The 16,434-nt window shown below is 35.5% G+C and overlaps 1 protein-coding gene and 1 long non-coding RNA gene across 3 annotated transcripts; both read left to right on the top strand.

The window, feature by feature from the left end:
* The first annotated feature begins 2,107 nt into the window (after positions 1-2,107).
* On the top strand, positions 2,108-14,956 carry LOC120255214 (probable disease resistance protein RF9). The gene is made up of 3 exons (XM_039263095.1): positions 2,108-2,422; positions 2,975-5,239; positions 14,700-14,956. Exons 1-3 carry the CDS (start codon positions 2,130-2,132, stop codon positions 14,722-14,724), a joined length of 2,583 nt encoding a protein of 860 aa, XP_039119029.1. The 5' UTR covers positions 2,108-2,129; the 3' UTR covers positions 14,725-14,956.
* Positions 8,887-10,025, top strand: LOC120255215. Of its 2 annotated transcripts, XR_005534927.1 has the most exons (4): positions 8,887-8,905; positions 8,968-9,132; positions 9,336-9,438; positions 9,864-10,025. It is a non-coding gene; the product is annotated as an uncharacterized LOC120255215 (long non-coding RNA). The 2 variants fall into 2 exon arrangements; XR_005534926.1 differs by having other exon boundaries at positions 8,893-9,132.
* Positions 14,957-16,434: the final 1,478 nt, after the last annotated feature.

The following is a 16,434-nucleotide window of genomic DNA, read 5'->3' as shown; positions in this document are numbered from 1 at the left end:
TATATATATATATATAACATGATATATATATATTTATAATACATGTTGTTATCACCATCACATCAATTCAGCGAGAGCCACACCGCGCAAGTCATCGTGCCAAGAAAAATTAAAAGATGGTGAAGGGTACAAGTGTAAATAAAAAAGATATGAACTTTTTTTTATATATAAGAAGCTTTGTAGCCATTTGTAAGTAGTCTAGTTGTTGAGGGAACGTTTAAAAAAAAATGCCTTAACATATATTCCATTGTGTTTTTTAATTCTTTCATATTAAATAATAATAAAAGTTGTTTGGATGAATAAAGAAATCACCCATGATCAAAGCACCCCTTTATTTCTTTCTTCTTTTCAATATTTTGTGTTGATTAGAAGCCATCATCAAATGTACTATCTTCAAATTAATAGAAAGAAAAAACTGATTTTCATCTCTTGCAATAAGTGAATCAAGAGAGGGAGAGTGTGTGAGGGAGATGGCAATCTGCTGGTAACACCTGTTGAGTGTGAGGAAGCGCGGAACTAGTGTAGCAATTCATCGAACACTTGGTGTGCAATATCACAATACCTAGCAATCACACAATGAATAGGCAATGCAAGAATAACATACAACCAATCTCATAAGAATAAAGTAAGAGACACCAATTTAACGTGGTTCGGCTAAGATCAAGCCTACATCCACGGGAGAACAATGCTTCACTATATCATGGGGGAATAACAAGAGTACAAAAGTATAAGAAATAGGCAAAAAGCCACAAGAGAGTTACCAAGCTCTAAGAACAAGCTTTACCTCAAAAACAAGGGTCTTACCTTGCTTTAATGAGATCAAGTAAGAACAAAAGCTCTCCTCTACACCACTCTTTCCACTCTCTAAAATACAAGAGAATTCTCCCTCTCTATCTCTCTCTCTCTTTTCTCTCATTACACAACACCCAACAAACATAACCCTATATAAACAATAGAGCAATCTAGACCGTTGGATTAAAAAAGATCAAGATTTGATTTAATCCCAAGGATATCAAGCCAATATCTAACAACACCCTTCATTAGGACCTTTTGGGAGGAGCCATTATTTGGTGCGCATAACAAAACATCATTAAATTACCAGAATTATGTACCATTTTATTTGTTTATCTATTTTACAACTCTTTTGTGAAATAGCATTTGTGACTTTTGCATAAAAAAAACATATATATATATATATATAATAAATTAGGAAAGCGTCCGAAGCTAGTGAAAATTAGCCTTTGATGTGTATACAAATATAATAATTCAACATGGAGCAACACGGAGATATGATTTGATCATCTTACCTGTTTAACAATCATCTTATTAATCATCTCAGTTGTCTAACAACTTATATATATATATATATATATATATATATATATATATTCTCCTCGAATTAATTATTATATATATATTAACAAAAAAAAAAAAACACCCTCAGCTTCATCTCGGACAAGTTGACTTTTTCGCACCACATGGCCACACCAAAATTTCACATGCCTTTGGGGCCCTTTCTGCATAATAACAAAGGCGATATTATGTACTACTATATTTGTTTATCAATTTTACAACTCTTTTGTGATATAACACTTGTCACTTTTGCATAAAAAAATCATCCTATATTCTATCTAAATTAGGAAGGTGTCTTAAGCTAGTGAAAATTAGCCTTTGACGTGTATACAAATATAATAAATCAACATGGAGCAAAACGGAGATATGATTTAATCATCTTAGCTGTTTAACAATCATATCTTATTAATCATCTCAGTTGTCTAACAACATATGTATATATATATATATTCTCCTCGAATTAATTATTATATATTAAAAACCACCCTCAGCTTCATCTCGGACAAGTTGACTTTTTCGCGCCACATGGCCACACCCAAATTTCACATGCCTTTGGGGCCCTTTCTGCATAATAACAAAGGCGATATATTGGATAACTGACACCACCCATGCACCCATGATGAAAGCACCCAGCTTTATTCAATTCCTTCATGTTTTTTATATTCTGCCTTGCAATTAGAAGCCACCCTCAAATTAATACAAAGAAAAACTCAGCTTCATCTCTTTCAATCAGTCAATCGCGAGAGAGAGAGAGAGAGAGAGAGAGAGTGAAGGAGATGGCTGAATCCGCTGTTTCACAGGTGGCAACCAGGCTTGCCGGGCTCTTGTCACAAGAATTCTGGTTGTTGTATGGAGTGCGTGATGAGGTGGAGTGGATGGAAAGAGAGCTCCGTAGGATTAAATGCTTTCTCAAGGATGCTGATGCAAAAGGAAAGAGAGATGAAAGGGTGAAGAACTGGGTGAATGAAGTAATACAAGTTGCTTACCTATCTGAAGACGCCATTGATACTTTCCTCATTAAGGTTGATCATGATCAGTCCCATGGTTGGCTGAGTCTCATCAAATACTGGTAAGAATAAAATAGTTTTTTTTTTTTTCCATTGTGCCTTCACTTGTATAGGTTTTAGGGTTTAATTTTAGGTCATTTATCAAACGAACACATTAGATAGGAGGTTCATAAAAAGTAATTTTTTATTTTAATTAATGTGCATAAGTATGGAAAAAAACTCAAATAAATTTTAAAATATAGAATAGGAATAAATTGATTGAAAACAATTCAATAGTGTTGGAGTATAGGCTGACAAAAATGTACAAAATATATGTATATATATATAGAGTAGAAAACTTTTTAGAGAATTTATCACTAACCAATATTTGCTTAGTGTAAGTGGTTAGGTACCTATAATTTTCAATAAACAATACATTATACATATATATAAAGTATATTACGTAGTATACTTTGGTTTTTTTTTTATTGAAATTATTCTGGAATTTGAATTTATTATTTTAATTTTTTTTGGTTTGCCTTTCCTCCTCTCTTAAGAATTTCTCCATCCATGGCTCTACTTTCACATGAACCATAACTTCCTATTTTTGATTTAACACTTTTTTTTTTTGATAGGTTTAACCCAAGCGCGTTGGTAGCAAGGCATAATGTTGGTGTGGAGATTGGTAAGATAAAAGGAAGGCTTAATGAGATCAAGGATGCCAGAGAGAGGTATGGGATTCAAAACTTGGGTGAAGATGGAGATGCTTCCAACTTAGTATCCATAATAAGGAGACCCCATTTCTCACCTCAATATTCTGATGATGCTGATGTAGTCGGGCTCTTTAATGATCAGAAGATCCTACTGAGACGACTGATTGATCAACAACAACAAAGGCTTTGTGTCATTAGCATAGTTGGCATTGGTGGTCTTGGCAAAACCACCCTTGCACGGAAACTCTACTGTGACAATGCTGTTAGCAATCATTTCCACAAGCGCATTTGGGTAACAGTCTCTCAAGAAAATAGTTTAATAGGGCTTCTCAGAAAGATGCTTGAAGAATTTCGGAAGATTGAAAAGGAGAAGTTGGAGAAAATGACAGAAAATGATTTGATAGACATGCTTAATAACTCACTAAGAACAGAAAGGTTTCTTATTGTATTAGATGATATTTGGCTAGAGGATGTATGGAATCAGATGCAAAGAAGTTTTCCGGATGTGAACAATGGAAGTAGGGTCTTGATCACCACTCGGTTTCTTAATGTTGCAAAGGGAGCAGATCCAAGAAGCACTCCGTACCAACTTCCGCTTTTGAATGATGATGAGAGTATGAAGCTTCTTCTCAAGAAGGCTTTTCCTTATGAAGATGTTGAGGCAAATTTCACCAATGAATTGCTTGATATCGGCCTTCGTCTCATGCACAAATGCGGTGGCCTACCTCTGGCTTTAGTTGTTCTTGGAGGTCTCCTATCTATTAAAGACAAAACACCTGTTGTGTGGCGAAGAGTGTTGGAGACGATGGATTGGGCGGCAGAAGGAAGACAATGCCAAGAAATACTTGCTTTGAGCTACAAAGATCTTCCATATAATATGAAATCATGTTTTCTTTATTTGGGTGCTTACCCGGAGGATTATGACATCTCTGGCAAGATGTTAATCAGGCAATGGATTGCGGAAGGCTTCATACCACAGGAAGAAAAGAAGACCATGGAGGATACGGGGGATGCTATTTTAGAGGAGTTGATTCAGAGGAGCTTGATTCATGTAAAAACCAGGAAAAACAATGGCAGTGTAAAGAAATGTGGCGTCCATGATCTACTTCTAGATTTTGCAAGATCTGCAGCTAAGAAAGACATCTTCCTCACAGTTTGCTCCAATGAAAATGATCAACCAACTTATTTGGCGTCGTCTCGCCGTGTGTCTTTCCACAACGTCAAGAGCACCAAGATCGATGAAATCCTCTCTACAATGCATAGACTCAGGACTTTGATGACATTTGGTCAATCTCGTATTCCAATTGGTTCTTCAATATTTAGATTTGAGCTTCTAAGGGTGCTTGATTTGACTGATTTCATTGATGTACAAATACCAAAAGAGATCAAGCTCATGATCCATTTACGTTATTTAAGACTGGGGCATGCTGATCGGCGCCTACGGTCACGGTACTGGCCCAAACACTTACACCTACCATCGTCGGTAGGAAACTTTCAATCCTTAGAAACTGTTCTTCTAAGCGAAGTAAGAGAGATACCAATCACACTATGGAAGATAAAGACACTAAGACATGTACAATTCTGGCAGTGCAAACCACCACAAAGTGTTGAGCTAAAAAATCTCCTCACACTTGAGTTTGTAGAATTTGGATCCTATAAAACAATAAACTGGAGGTTTCCCAAACTTAGGAAGTTGAAAGTGGAGATTAATGAAAAACACCATGGAACAATGCTAACCCATCTACTATGTGAACTAGACCATCTTATCAGCTTGTTTATAAAGGCCACACAAGGCTGCCATATAGAGATCAACACCAAGGACTTTCCATTTCACAAGCACCTCCTCTCATTGACGTTATTTGGATTTTGGCCAAATGGGGACACCATATCTGAATTCCCAACTTGTCTCACCAAGCTTGAACTCTGTGATTCTGGATTGGAGGAAGACCCAATGCCCAAATTGGAGAGGTTAAAGTACCTTGTCACTCTCAAACTCCATAGAAATGTGTATCTCGGGAGAAAAATGGTATGCTCTACTGGTGGATTCCCTAGTTTGAAAAATCTGTTCATTAACGAATTGGTTTCTAAAAAAAAAAAGCACTTCGATTATACTGTTCTATCGGACCCGGATACTATGTTTAAGGATTACGCATTGCCCAATCTTGAGGAGTGGAGGGTAGAGAGAGGTACAATGCCCAAGCTTGCTTTCCTACAATTAAGTTCATGCGAGGAGCTATCAGTGTTCCCAGATTTGCAACATGTGATGAGCCTTCAGGAATTAGAGTTGTTTGACTTGCCCGAAGAGCTCATGCTCAGGTTGCAGAGGGAAGCGGGGGAAGATTGGTACAAGATTCAACATGTGCCAAGACTCACCCTTGAAGAATGGTGAGCGTTGAAGGCCAGTTAGATATCCCTTGTTGGTGTTGTTTATCTTGTTCAACTTTGTTATCTTTTATTATATTTGTTATTGTGTATTTGTTTTTCATTTCCTTAACTTTTATGGCGTCTAAAAAGAAAGAAAAACTTTGAGGTCAAAGTGAGGCCTCTCATTGATTTCATGTCACTTGATGTACTCCTTTTTCTTTTTGTTTTTTGTTTTTTTTAATTTCCTTTGATATCAAAGTGTGCTCTCATTATGTACAATGATTATGAATAAAATGTTCCTCTTTGGTTTAAACATAAAATCAGGATCAATGGCAAATTTTAAGGCACATGCATTACCATCTTTTGCCTTTTTCACCTGCCTTTGGGTTCTCATATGTGTACAATGATTGTAAATAATGGAAATTTCTAAATTTTTCATAACATAAGATGATAACGTATGTTTAATCATTAATTTCGTATTCATGATCAACGTATCTTTTACCAAGTTAATTATATACATATAATTTTCCATATGTTTACAGTTAAAAAAAAAGAATATATAATTTTCTCTTTTTATTATTATTTAATAAACTTGGATAAATCAATATTTTATTAAAAAAAATTGAATTTTTCTCTTTTATCGTTATTCTCTTCTCAATGAAAGAAAAAGAAAAACTATCTTTTCCTTTTAGTAGTTAAGTTGCATCGCATATATTCATTCTTTGTTTATTAAATTTTGGTTTTCTCATTTACACATCATTCATAAAACTAAGCTCTACCAATAGTATTTTGCCAATGTGGGAAATCTTAATTTATCTACCAATAGACATTGGTTTTTTTCCATCTAGTACCGCTATTAAAATATTATTAAAAGAGGGAAAGAAATAAAAACCAGTTCACTAATTAAATAACTATCATTTTTTAATAAATCAATGATTTATCTATTTTGATGCCCACGTGACTGAGGTGGCTCAGGACGGTAGTGGGGAGTAGTCTTTTTTTTATGTGGTCAGGAGGAGACCCGTTGTTCCTCCCTTTTGCGATTTTTTGTTGCTCCACAGCTAGTGGACGGATGTTGTACTTTGTTTTGACTTTGCTCTTTTATCGATTGTGGTTTATCCACCTTTTAAAAAAAATATGATTTATCTATTTTTATTAAAAAAAATAAAATAACTAACACTAATTAAACAAATGAGATCTCGATCCAAATTGGATCTCGACCGGAAATCTAAACTAATCTTCCTCTCCATCGCATTCCTTTACCAGTGTGCCCCAACCTTTGCTAGTGATTGTGTGCCGAATCAATGTAGCCCTAGGCCAAGCCACCACCTCCGCTAGTGAGGGAACAACATCCACCAATCGTCCTTCTCCCATGCACTTCTCGCTCCACATCTATGCAGCCTTAGTCCAATGAGCTAACTTGAAGATTCCATATGCCAACGACCTTCGGGTCTATTGGTACATGGGTCGCCGATAGAGCTCTCACAGAGTGGTGAGAGTTCGATTCTCGGCTGAGGGCACATTTCTGGGAGTTGTGAATAGTGGTTGTGTACGGGTGGTTCCAGCGCCCACGTGAGCGCAGCCCCGTCCTCACTTGTTCCACCGAGGCTTGTGCACGCCCCTGGGGTCTCTAGTGGGTTCGCCCCGCTCTTCTTCCTCAACTTGAAGATTCCATAACATGAACTAATTAATGGATATAATGCAATGTTAATTACTCTCAAATGTGATTCACCTGGTAAACATAACAATAAGGGCCGCCATACATATATTGTCTTGAATAAATTTGAGACAATGTCCTAGTTACAAAATGCGGAAATTTGTTTCTTATATGTTCTACAGTGCTCAATCTAGTGGAGTTATCGTTGGAAGGGAAGCTCCCCATTCTACTTTATTAATCATCACTTCTAGTTAACTGATTATAAGATCTATTCAAAGTTTAAACCCAGCTTAGCATATCATTGATCTGTTTTGTTAGTGACATTTATTCTTTAGTGTTTGTGATGGTCAGGCAAGAAGGAATAATAGGCCATTGAAAAGAAAAAGTAGAAGCAAAATAAAGAACCAAGTCAGTAGTCCAGGACAACATTTGAAGCTCGAGAATTCTTAATATAGCAAAGCATGATTATTGCTGTAACTAATCCTTAACTCTGAAGTAACAAAACAGTTGTCTAGGGTTGGCTTTTCTATAGTAGGGTTTATTTTATGTCAAACTTCTTAAATACTATGTAAAGAAGCAAGTTCAACCCATTATCATTTTGTTTAATATGTACAACAGTTATGAAGAACAAATTGTTGCTCTTGTAAATTTCATATAATCAATGAAATTTAAAGTTTGTTGCTTCTTATCATAATTTTTTTTTGTATTTAGTATAATCAATGGAATGAATGCAATTATTATAATCAGGAAATAGAAAATTCATGCCACAAATAAATGACTTTGGCATTGGCTGCACTAATTGGAGATCAAGAGTACTTACAATGTGAATGTTTTGATGAAAACTATCAATTGAGTACAATGTGGCTGATGTTGAAAATTTTGCTCAAAATGTGATTGTTTTGCTGCTAATGGTTTGAAAGTCTACTTCAAGTTAACTGATTGTTTTGATTGAAAAGGTGAAACTTTGTTACAATACATTCCATTTAGATGAAAATTGAGTACATTGTGACATTGATATAGATTGTTTTGTTTAATATGTGATTGTTTTGTTGCTGATTGGTTTGTTAATCATAGTTTGAATATGTACATTAAATTAGCTATAATAGGCGCATCCTCATAACTTGTGAAAGAAAATTATCAATTTCAATTAAAGGGTTGAATTTTTGTTACAATGCATCTTGCTTAGATTGGAATTGTCTACAATGTACATTGCTATTGATTAACCATCCATAATACAAACACTAATTGATAAATAAAAAAAATAAAAAAAAAAGATATACTATGCTTCTCTACCTGATTGGGCTGAGATAGAAGGCAAGTTAGAGGATCACAAACCTTGCCATGTTTCCCTCATCATCCAATTTGGCAATACTTTTGACTTATTTCTCTAGCCCAGGCTGTTCCTCTAGTTTGATAAATTGATTAATTTGTTAAATAGAGAAAAAAATAGTAGTAGTTCTGGAAAGTTTTTCAGAAGAGGGACTAAAAAGTAATTTTATTAAAATAATAAAAAATAATTAAAATAAAATAATTTTAAAAAATGAACAAAAATAATACATCATTCGCTTGAGCCCCAACCAAACCCTGCCGCCTTTGTGCTCCAACCCCAGCGATCTCTCCCTCAGCGCCTCCTTCGGCGGCACCGTTGCCGGCGAAGCCACGGCCGACGACGGCATCCTCGCGGGATTCTTCTCGATCGTGGCTTCCCATCGCCGATCCCTTGAGCTTCCCATCACCGACAAGCTCGAAGCCATTCGCGAAGAGAACGCCGAGCTCCGCATCGCTAAGAACAACTTCGCCAAACTCCTCTCCAAAAATCCCCATCACTGGAGGTACACCTCGATTCATGCCTCCGATTTCAACTTTGCCCTTATCTTGCATCTCATTCTTGAAGAAACTGAAGAAGCTGATGGCCGCCCAAACGGGAACGAGGGACGACAAGATCCGCATCCAGAAGTGGTACAACATCTACAAGGACCATATCACTCTCAAGGACTACGAGATTCACGACGGCATCGGCCTCGAGCTCTACTACAATTGATCCATCATCTCAATCTAGGTTTATCCCTGCTTTTTTTATGTGTTTAGATCACTCGGATTTCAAATGGGATTGGTGTGGGAGTGTGCTTCAATCCATTTGTGGAATGGAGGGGCAAGGTTTTATTTAGTCCAAGTTGGTTTGCTTGTTTGGTTTTTTCTTGTTATAAGATTGAATTTTATGATGTATATACTAAATTCATTTGCTTTTTGTGTGTTTAACAGAAGATCAAATATGGTGTGGTGAGCATGCAAGATTTAGCTTGGGATGTGTTGACTTGGGAAAAGTTTTACCTGAGTGGCCGCTTGCAAAAACCTGTACTTTGAGGTGTGCTAGTTGTTTATTGTTTATGTTGTGTTATATTTTTCCTTTTTTTTCATCAATAGGTTCATATTCACTTTATAGTAATTCATGTGGGATTGTTATCTTGACAATTGTGCCCTATTTTAATCATGTTATGAGGAAGGAGGGATTCAATGGCCCAATTTTATGCTTCTATGTATAACAATATATTTATCGTCAATCAGTTTTAAATGAAATCCTAATAGCTTTGGTTGGTGCTTGCTCGGTTGATATATGTCTGATTTTCAATGTGACTTGCTTGGATGAATAAAGAAATCATCCATGATCAAAGCACTCCTTTATTCCTTCCTGCTTTTCAATATTCTGCGTTGATTTGAAGCCGTCATCAATTGTACTATCTTCGAAATTAATGGAAAGAAAAAAACTGATTTTTCATCTCTTGCAATCAGTGAATCAAGAGAGGGACAGTGTGAGAGAGCAGTGGAGAGTGTGAGAGGGAGATGGCTGAATCCGCTGTTTCACAGGTGGTAACCAGGCTTGCCGGGCTCTTGTCTCAAGAATTCTGGTTGTTGTATGGATTGCGTGATGAGGTGGAGTGGATGGAAAGAGAGCTCCGTGGATTAAATGCTTTCTCAAGGACGCTGATGCAAAAAGGAAAGAGGGATGAAAGGGTGAAGAACTGGGTGAATGAAGTAATACAAGTTGCTTACCTAGCTGAAGACGCCATTGATACTTTCCTCATTAAGGTGAATCATCAGTCCAATGGTTGGCTGAGTCGCATCAAATAGAGGTAAGAATAAAGTAGCTTTTTCTTTTTCCATTAAAGTAAGTAAAAGTAACAATTATATCTTCAACTTGTATGAGTTTTTGGGGTTTAATTTTTGAATTTTTCTATGAACAAAGTTTAGAATTCGATTTCAGATTTTCTATGAAACAAATGCATCACATGGGGGATTCCTTTGAAGTAGACCAAAAAGGCGGTTGATAATGTAAACAATAAAGAAAAACACCTCAATCAATTTTAAAATATAGAGTAGGACTAAATTGATTGAAAACAATTTGATAATATATATATATATATATATCACGAGAGGAAAGATTTTTTGAAATTTTATCACTATCCAATATTTGCTTAGTACAAGGGGTTAGGTTTTTACAAAAAAACTAGAAAACAGCGGGTTAGGTACTTAGCCAATGTATGGGTAGGTGTGAAGTTGAAACTCCATTTTTATATATTGTATCAGTACTATTTATGCATTGTTCAATGGGTTCCTAGTGGAAGAAATTTATTTTTTATCCTTCCAGGGTTGTATGGTAGCAATTTACTATCATGGGGTGATCATTAAGCTATCGTAACTAGTGCACATTTGGATTTGTTTATCCCTTAACGACGCTTGTCATTATCGAAAAAAAAAATCACAAGTAATTGAGATAAATGGAGATGAGTATTCAAAATTATCAAATTTAAAATTTAAAATAAAAAAAACTCATCCTATCATTTTCAATAAAGAATGCTTTATATATTTATATAAAAAGTATATTATGTAATATTACGTAATATTATCATTGAGGAATGTTATATATGTATATAACCGAGTTTGAATATTTGAATTTATTATTATTATTATTATTATTATTATTTTTTATCCTTTCCTCCCCTCTTAAGAATTTCTCCATCCATGGCTCCACTACCACATGAACCATAATTTCCTATTTTTTGATTTAACACTTTTTTTAATAGGTTTAAACCAAGCGCGTTGATGGCAAGGCATAAAGTTGGTGTGGAGATTGGTAAGATAAAAGAAAGGCTTAATGAGATCAAGGTTAGTAGAGAAGCCTATGGGATTCAAAACTTGAGTGAGGATGGAGATGCTTCCAACTTAATATCCATAATAAGGAGATGCCATTTCTTATATCAATATTCTGATGATGCTGATGTAGTTGGGCTCTTTAATGATCAGAAAATCCTACTGGGACAACTGATGGATCAACAACAACAAAGGCTTTGTGTCATTAGCATAGTTGGTACTGGTGGTCTTGGCAAAACAACCCTTGCATGGAAACTCTACCGTGACTAATGGTCGTTAGCAATCATTTCCACAAGCGCATTTGGGTAACAGTCTCTCAAGAAAATAGTTTAATAGGAGCTTCTCGAAAGATGCTTTGAAGAAGTTCGGAAGATTGAAAAAGGAGAAGTTGGAGAAAAATGACGAAAAATGATTTGATAGACATGCTTAATGACTCACTAAGAACAGAAAGGTTTCTTATTGTATTGGATGATATTTGGCTAGAGGATGTATGGAATTAGATGCAAAGAAGTTTTCCGGATGTGAACAATGGAAGTAGGGTCTTGATCACCACTCGGTTTCTTAATGTTGCAAAGGGAGCAGATCCAAGAAGCACTCGCACTCAACTTCCGCTTTTGAATGATGATGAGAGTATGAAGCTTCTTCTCAAGAAGGCAAAGCCTTATGAAGATGTTGAGGCAAATTTCACCAATGAATTGCTTGATATCGGCCTTCGTCTCATGGACAAATGCGGTGGCCTATCTCTGGCTTTAGTTGTTCTTGGAGGTCTCCTATCTATAAAAGACAAAACACCTGTTGTGTGGCGAAGAGTGTTGGAGACGATGGATTGGGCGGCAGAAGGAAGACAATGCCAAGAAATACTTGCTTTGAGCTATGAAGATCTTCCGTATCATATGAAATCATGTTTTCTTTATTTGGGCGCTTACCCTAAGGATTATGAGATCTCTGGCAATGAGTTAATCTGGCAATGGATTGCAGAAGGCTTCATACCACAGGAAGAAAGAAAGACCATGGAGGATACAGGGGAAGCTATTTTAGAGGAGTTGATTCAGAGGAGCTTGATTCATGTAAATATGAGGAAAAACAATGGGAGTGTGAAGAAATGTGGCGTCCATGATCTACTACTGGATTTTGCAAGATCTGCAGCAAAGAAAGACTTCTTCCTCACAGTTTGCTCTAATGGAAATGATCAACCAACTTATTTGGCGTCGTCTCGCCGTGTAGCTTTCCACAACGTCAATGACACCAAGATCAATGAAATCTTTAGAGTCTCTACAATGCATGGACTCAGGACTTTGATGGCATTTGGTCTACCTAATCTTCAAAAAGATTCCCCAATATTTAGATTTGAGCTTCTAAGGGTGCTTGATTTGACTGAGTTAACTTTTGTACAAAGATTACCAAAAGAGATCGAGCTCATGATCCATTTACGTTATTTAAGGATGGGGCATGTTTCATGCCTACCATCGTCGATAGGAAACTTTAAATCCTTAGAAACTGTTATTCTAAGGCAAGGAACAGCGATACCAATCACACTATGGAAGATAAAGACACTAAGACATGTACAAGTCGGGTGGGCCAAACCACCACAAAGTCTTGAGCTAAAAAATCTCCTCACACTTAAATTTGTAGAATCCGGATCCTATAAAACAATAAACTGGAGGTTTCCCAACCTTAGGAAGTTGAAAGTGGTGATTAATAAGGAACAGCAGGGAACAATGCTAACCCATCTACTCTGTGGACTAGACCATCTTACCAGCTTGCGTATAGAGGCCGAAAGATATTGCCCTATAGAGATCGACACCAAGGACTTTCCATTTCACAACCATCTCCTCTCATTGACGTTATTTGGATTTTGGAGAAAGGAGGGCTCTGTATCTGAATTCCCAACTTGTCTCACCAAGCTTGAGCTGATGTATTCTAGATTAGAGCAAGACCCAATGCCCAAATTGGAGAGGTTACAATACCTTGTTACTCTCAAATTCTTGGGAAATGTGTATCTTGGGAAAACCATGGTATGCTCTACTGGTGGATTCCCTAGTTTGAAAAGTCTGTTCATTGACAGCTTGTGGGATGACGACGCAATGCCCAATCTTGAGGAGTGGAGGGTAGAGAGAGGTGCAATGCCCAAGCTTGCTTTCCTAAAATTAAGTTCATGCAAGATGCTGAAAGTGTTTCCAGATTTCCAACATGTGAAGAGCCTTCAGGAATTGGTGTTGTATAACATGTCCCTAGAGCTCATGCTCAGGTTGCGGAGGGAAGCAGGGGAAGATTGGTACAAGATTCAACATGTGCCAAAATCACCCTTCTAGAATAGTGAGTGTTAAAGGCCAGTTAGTTATCCCTTGTTAGTGTTGTTTATCTTGTTCTACTTTGTAATCTTTGTTATATTTGTTACTGTGTATTTGTTTTTCATTTCCTTAACTTGTATGGCGTCTATAAAGAAAGAAAAACTTTGAGGTCAATGTGAGGCCTCTCATTGATTTCATGTCACTTGATGTACTCCTTTTATTTTTTTTTTAAATTCCCTTTGATATTAAAGTGTGCTCTCATTATGTACAATGATTATGAATAAAATGTTCCTCTTTGGTTTAAACATAAAATCAGGATCAATGGCAAATTTTAAGGCACATGCATTTTTCATGTCTGCTTGGCTGAGCATTACCATCTTTTGACTTTTTCACCTGCCTTTGGGTTCTCATTATGTGTACAATGATTGTAAATAACAAAAATTTCTAAATTATTAATAACATAAGATGATAACATATGTTTAATCATTAATTTAGATTCATGATCAACGTATCTTTTACCAGGTTAATTATATACGTATAATTTTCCATATGTTTACAGTTAAAAAGAAAAGAATATATAATTTTCTCTTTATTTATTTATTATTATTATTTTTTAATAAAAATGGATAAATCAATATTTTATTAAAGAAAACTGAATTTTTCTCTTTTATCGTTATTCTCTTCTCAAAGAAAGGAAAAGAAAAACTATCTTTTCCTTTTAATAGTTAAGTTGCATTGTATATATTCATTCTTTGTTTATAAAATTTTGGTTTTCTCATTTACACATCATTCATAAAACTAAGCTCTACCAATAGTATTTGCCAAGATGGGAAATCTTAATTTACCTACCAATAGACATTGGTTTTTCCATCTAGTACAGTTATTAAAATATTATTAAAAGAGGGAAAGAAATAAAAACCAGTTCTCTAATTAAATAATTATTAATTTTTTAATAAATCAGTGGTTTATCTATTTTTATTAAAAAAATAAAATAAAATAACTAACACTAATTAAACAAATGAGATCTCGATCCAAATTGGAACTGGACCTGAAATCTACACTAATCATCCTTTACCCGTGTGGCCCAACCTTTGCTAGTGATCGTGTGCCGAATCAATGTAGCCCTAGGCCAAGCAGCCACCTCCTCTAGTGAGGGAACAATATCCACCAATCGTCCCTTCTCCCATGCAATGCCCAAGCTTGCCATGTAAGATGCTAAAAGTGTTTCCAGATTTTCAACATGTGATGAGCCTTCAGGAATTGGAGTTGTGTGTCACGGACGATCTCATAGTCAGATTACATAAAGAAACAGGGGAGGATTGGTACAAGATTTAGCATGTGCCAAAAGTCTCCTTCATAAAGTGACTTTGACAGTTAGTTGTCCTTGGTGTTGTTTATTCTCTCGTACCTTCGTTATCTATGTTAGTGTGCATTTGTTTTTTATTTCAATAACTCGCATGGGCTCTAAAAAGAAAGGGATACAAACTATGAGATCAGAGTATGCACCCCCTCTCACTGATTACACGTCCCTTGATGTACTCCTTTTATATCTCTTTGATATCCAAGTGTGTTCTTATTGTGTACAATGATTATAAACAAAATCAAGTAAATTTCCTCACCAGGTGCCAGGGTTTTCGCAATTATGACAGTTTGGGATATGTATTTTTAATTATAACACAAATTTTTATAAAATTTTATTTGTACCACAAATTTTTATAGAACTTTTTTTATATTGTTAACCATAATTTTTCTCACCTTCTTGAAACTGGGGAGCACGGGAAGGGAGAATTGAACTCGTGTCTCTCTCAAATGAGGAGATCTGAGGTACCGCTGACTACAAGCCCGTAAATGAGGGGACTTGAGATACCGTTGGGCTACTTGCATTATTTTTATCAATTACTAATTTAATAAAAATAATGCAAATAAAAAATAATTGAAAAAAATAATATATTTGAAATTGAAATTGTAAGAAAACAATCCCAAACTATAAATACAGAATTTTGGCAATATTGCATATAGATTTATAATTCAAAATACAAATACAGAAATTTAATTAACTAAATTCTATTATCATAGATAAAATATTTGATTTGTCTTTGTGACTGTTGGTTTATGCTGGATGTTTTTATTTCATTTTTTTTTTGACAAAGTTTATAAACAATATTTATTAAAAACTGAAAGAGAATATTTCATTTCTATTGCTGTTAAAACCTAAATTAATTATATGCATAGCATGCATTATAAAAACATTTTATAAATGTATGGGATTCTATCTTAAAATTTGTTTTAGCATGGAGAATGGGTAGCAGTAATACTATGATTACCTTCATAAATTCAAGTGCACATTACATGGATGGTTCTATATATACGGGAGATGCATAACTAACTGATCTGGTAGCTCCTTGTTTCTTCTGAGGAATTATAGATGAGCTATTGCAACGGTGTTGATGAATGATGCTCAAGCTTAATTTGTCTAGTTGGTGGAGTATTAATCAAAATGTCTGAAGTGTCAAATGAAAAAGCTGCTTTGTGAGGCAATTGGCAATTGATTGTGAATTCTTGCAAACTAGACTGACCCAGCTGGATAAGAATGGAGGAAGTTTTTGATAAAAGTGGATAAATCATGAATTTATAAAAGTGGAGGAAGGGTTGTTTCTAATTGCGACTCTGCTTTATAATATCATTATTGACATTAAATGCTGTCAATTTAATGCCCTTGCATGAACGTGTATTCGGTGCCTGAACTTACTTCTTAAGTTTTATTTTTCCTTTATTCCATGTCACCTGTGTTTTCTGCAAGGAATAAGGGAAATTGGTCGACGCCTTATCTTCCTATTTTCTTTCCTCGAAAAATGAATCTAGAACGTTTATTTTTCTATCTTGATTCTTTTGCTTCGACATTTTCCAATGAGTACGGGGAT

Source organism: Dioscorea cayenensis, unplaced genomic scaffold, assembly GCF_009730915.1.
Source record: "Dioscorea cayenensis subsp. rotundata cultivar TDr96_F1 unplaced genomic scaffold, TDr96_F1_v2_PseudoChromosome.rev07_lg8_w22 25.fasta BLBR01000893.1, whole genome shotgun sequence".
Classification (NCBI taxonomy): Eukaryota; Viridiplantae; Streptophyta; class Magnoliopsida; order Dioscoreales; family Dioscoreaceae; genus Dioscorea; species Dioscorea cayenensis.
This window is presented reverse-complemented; position numbering and strand designations above follow the sequence as displayed.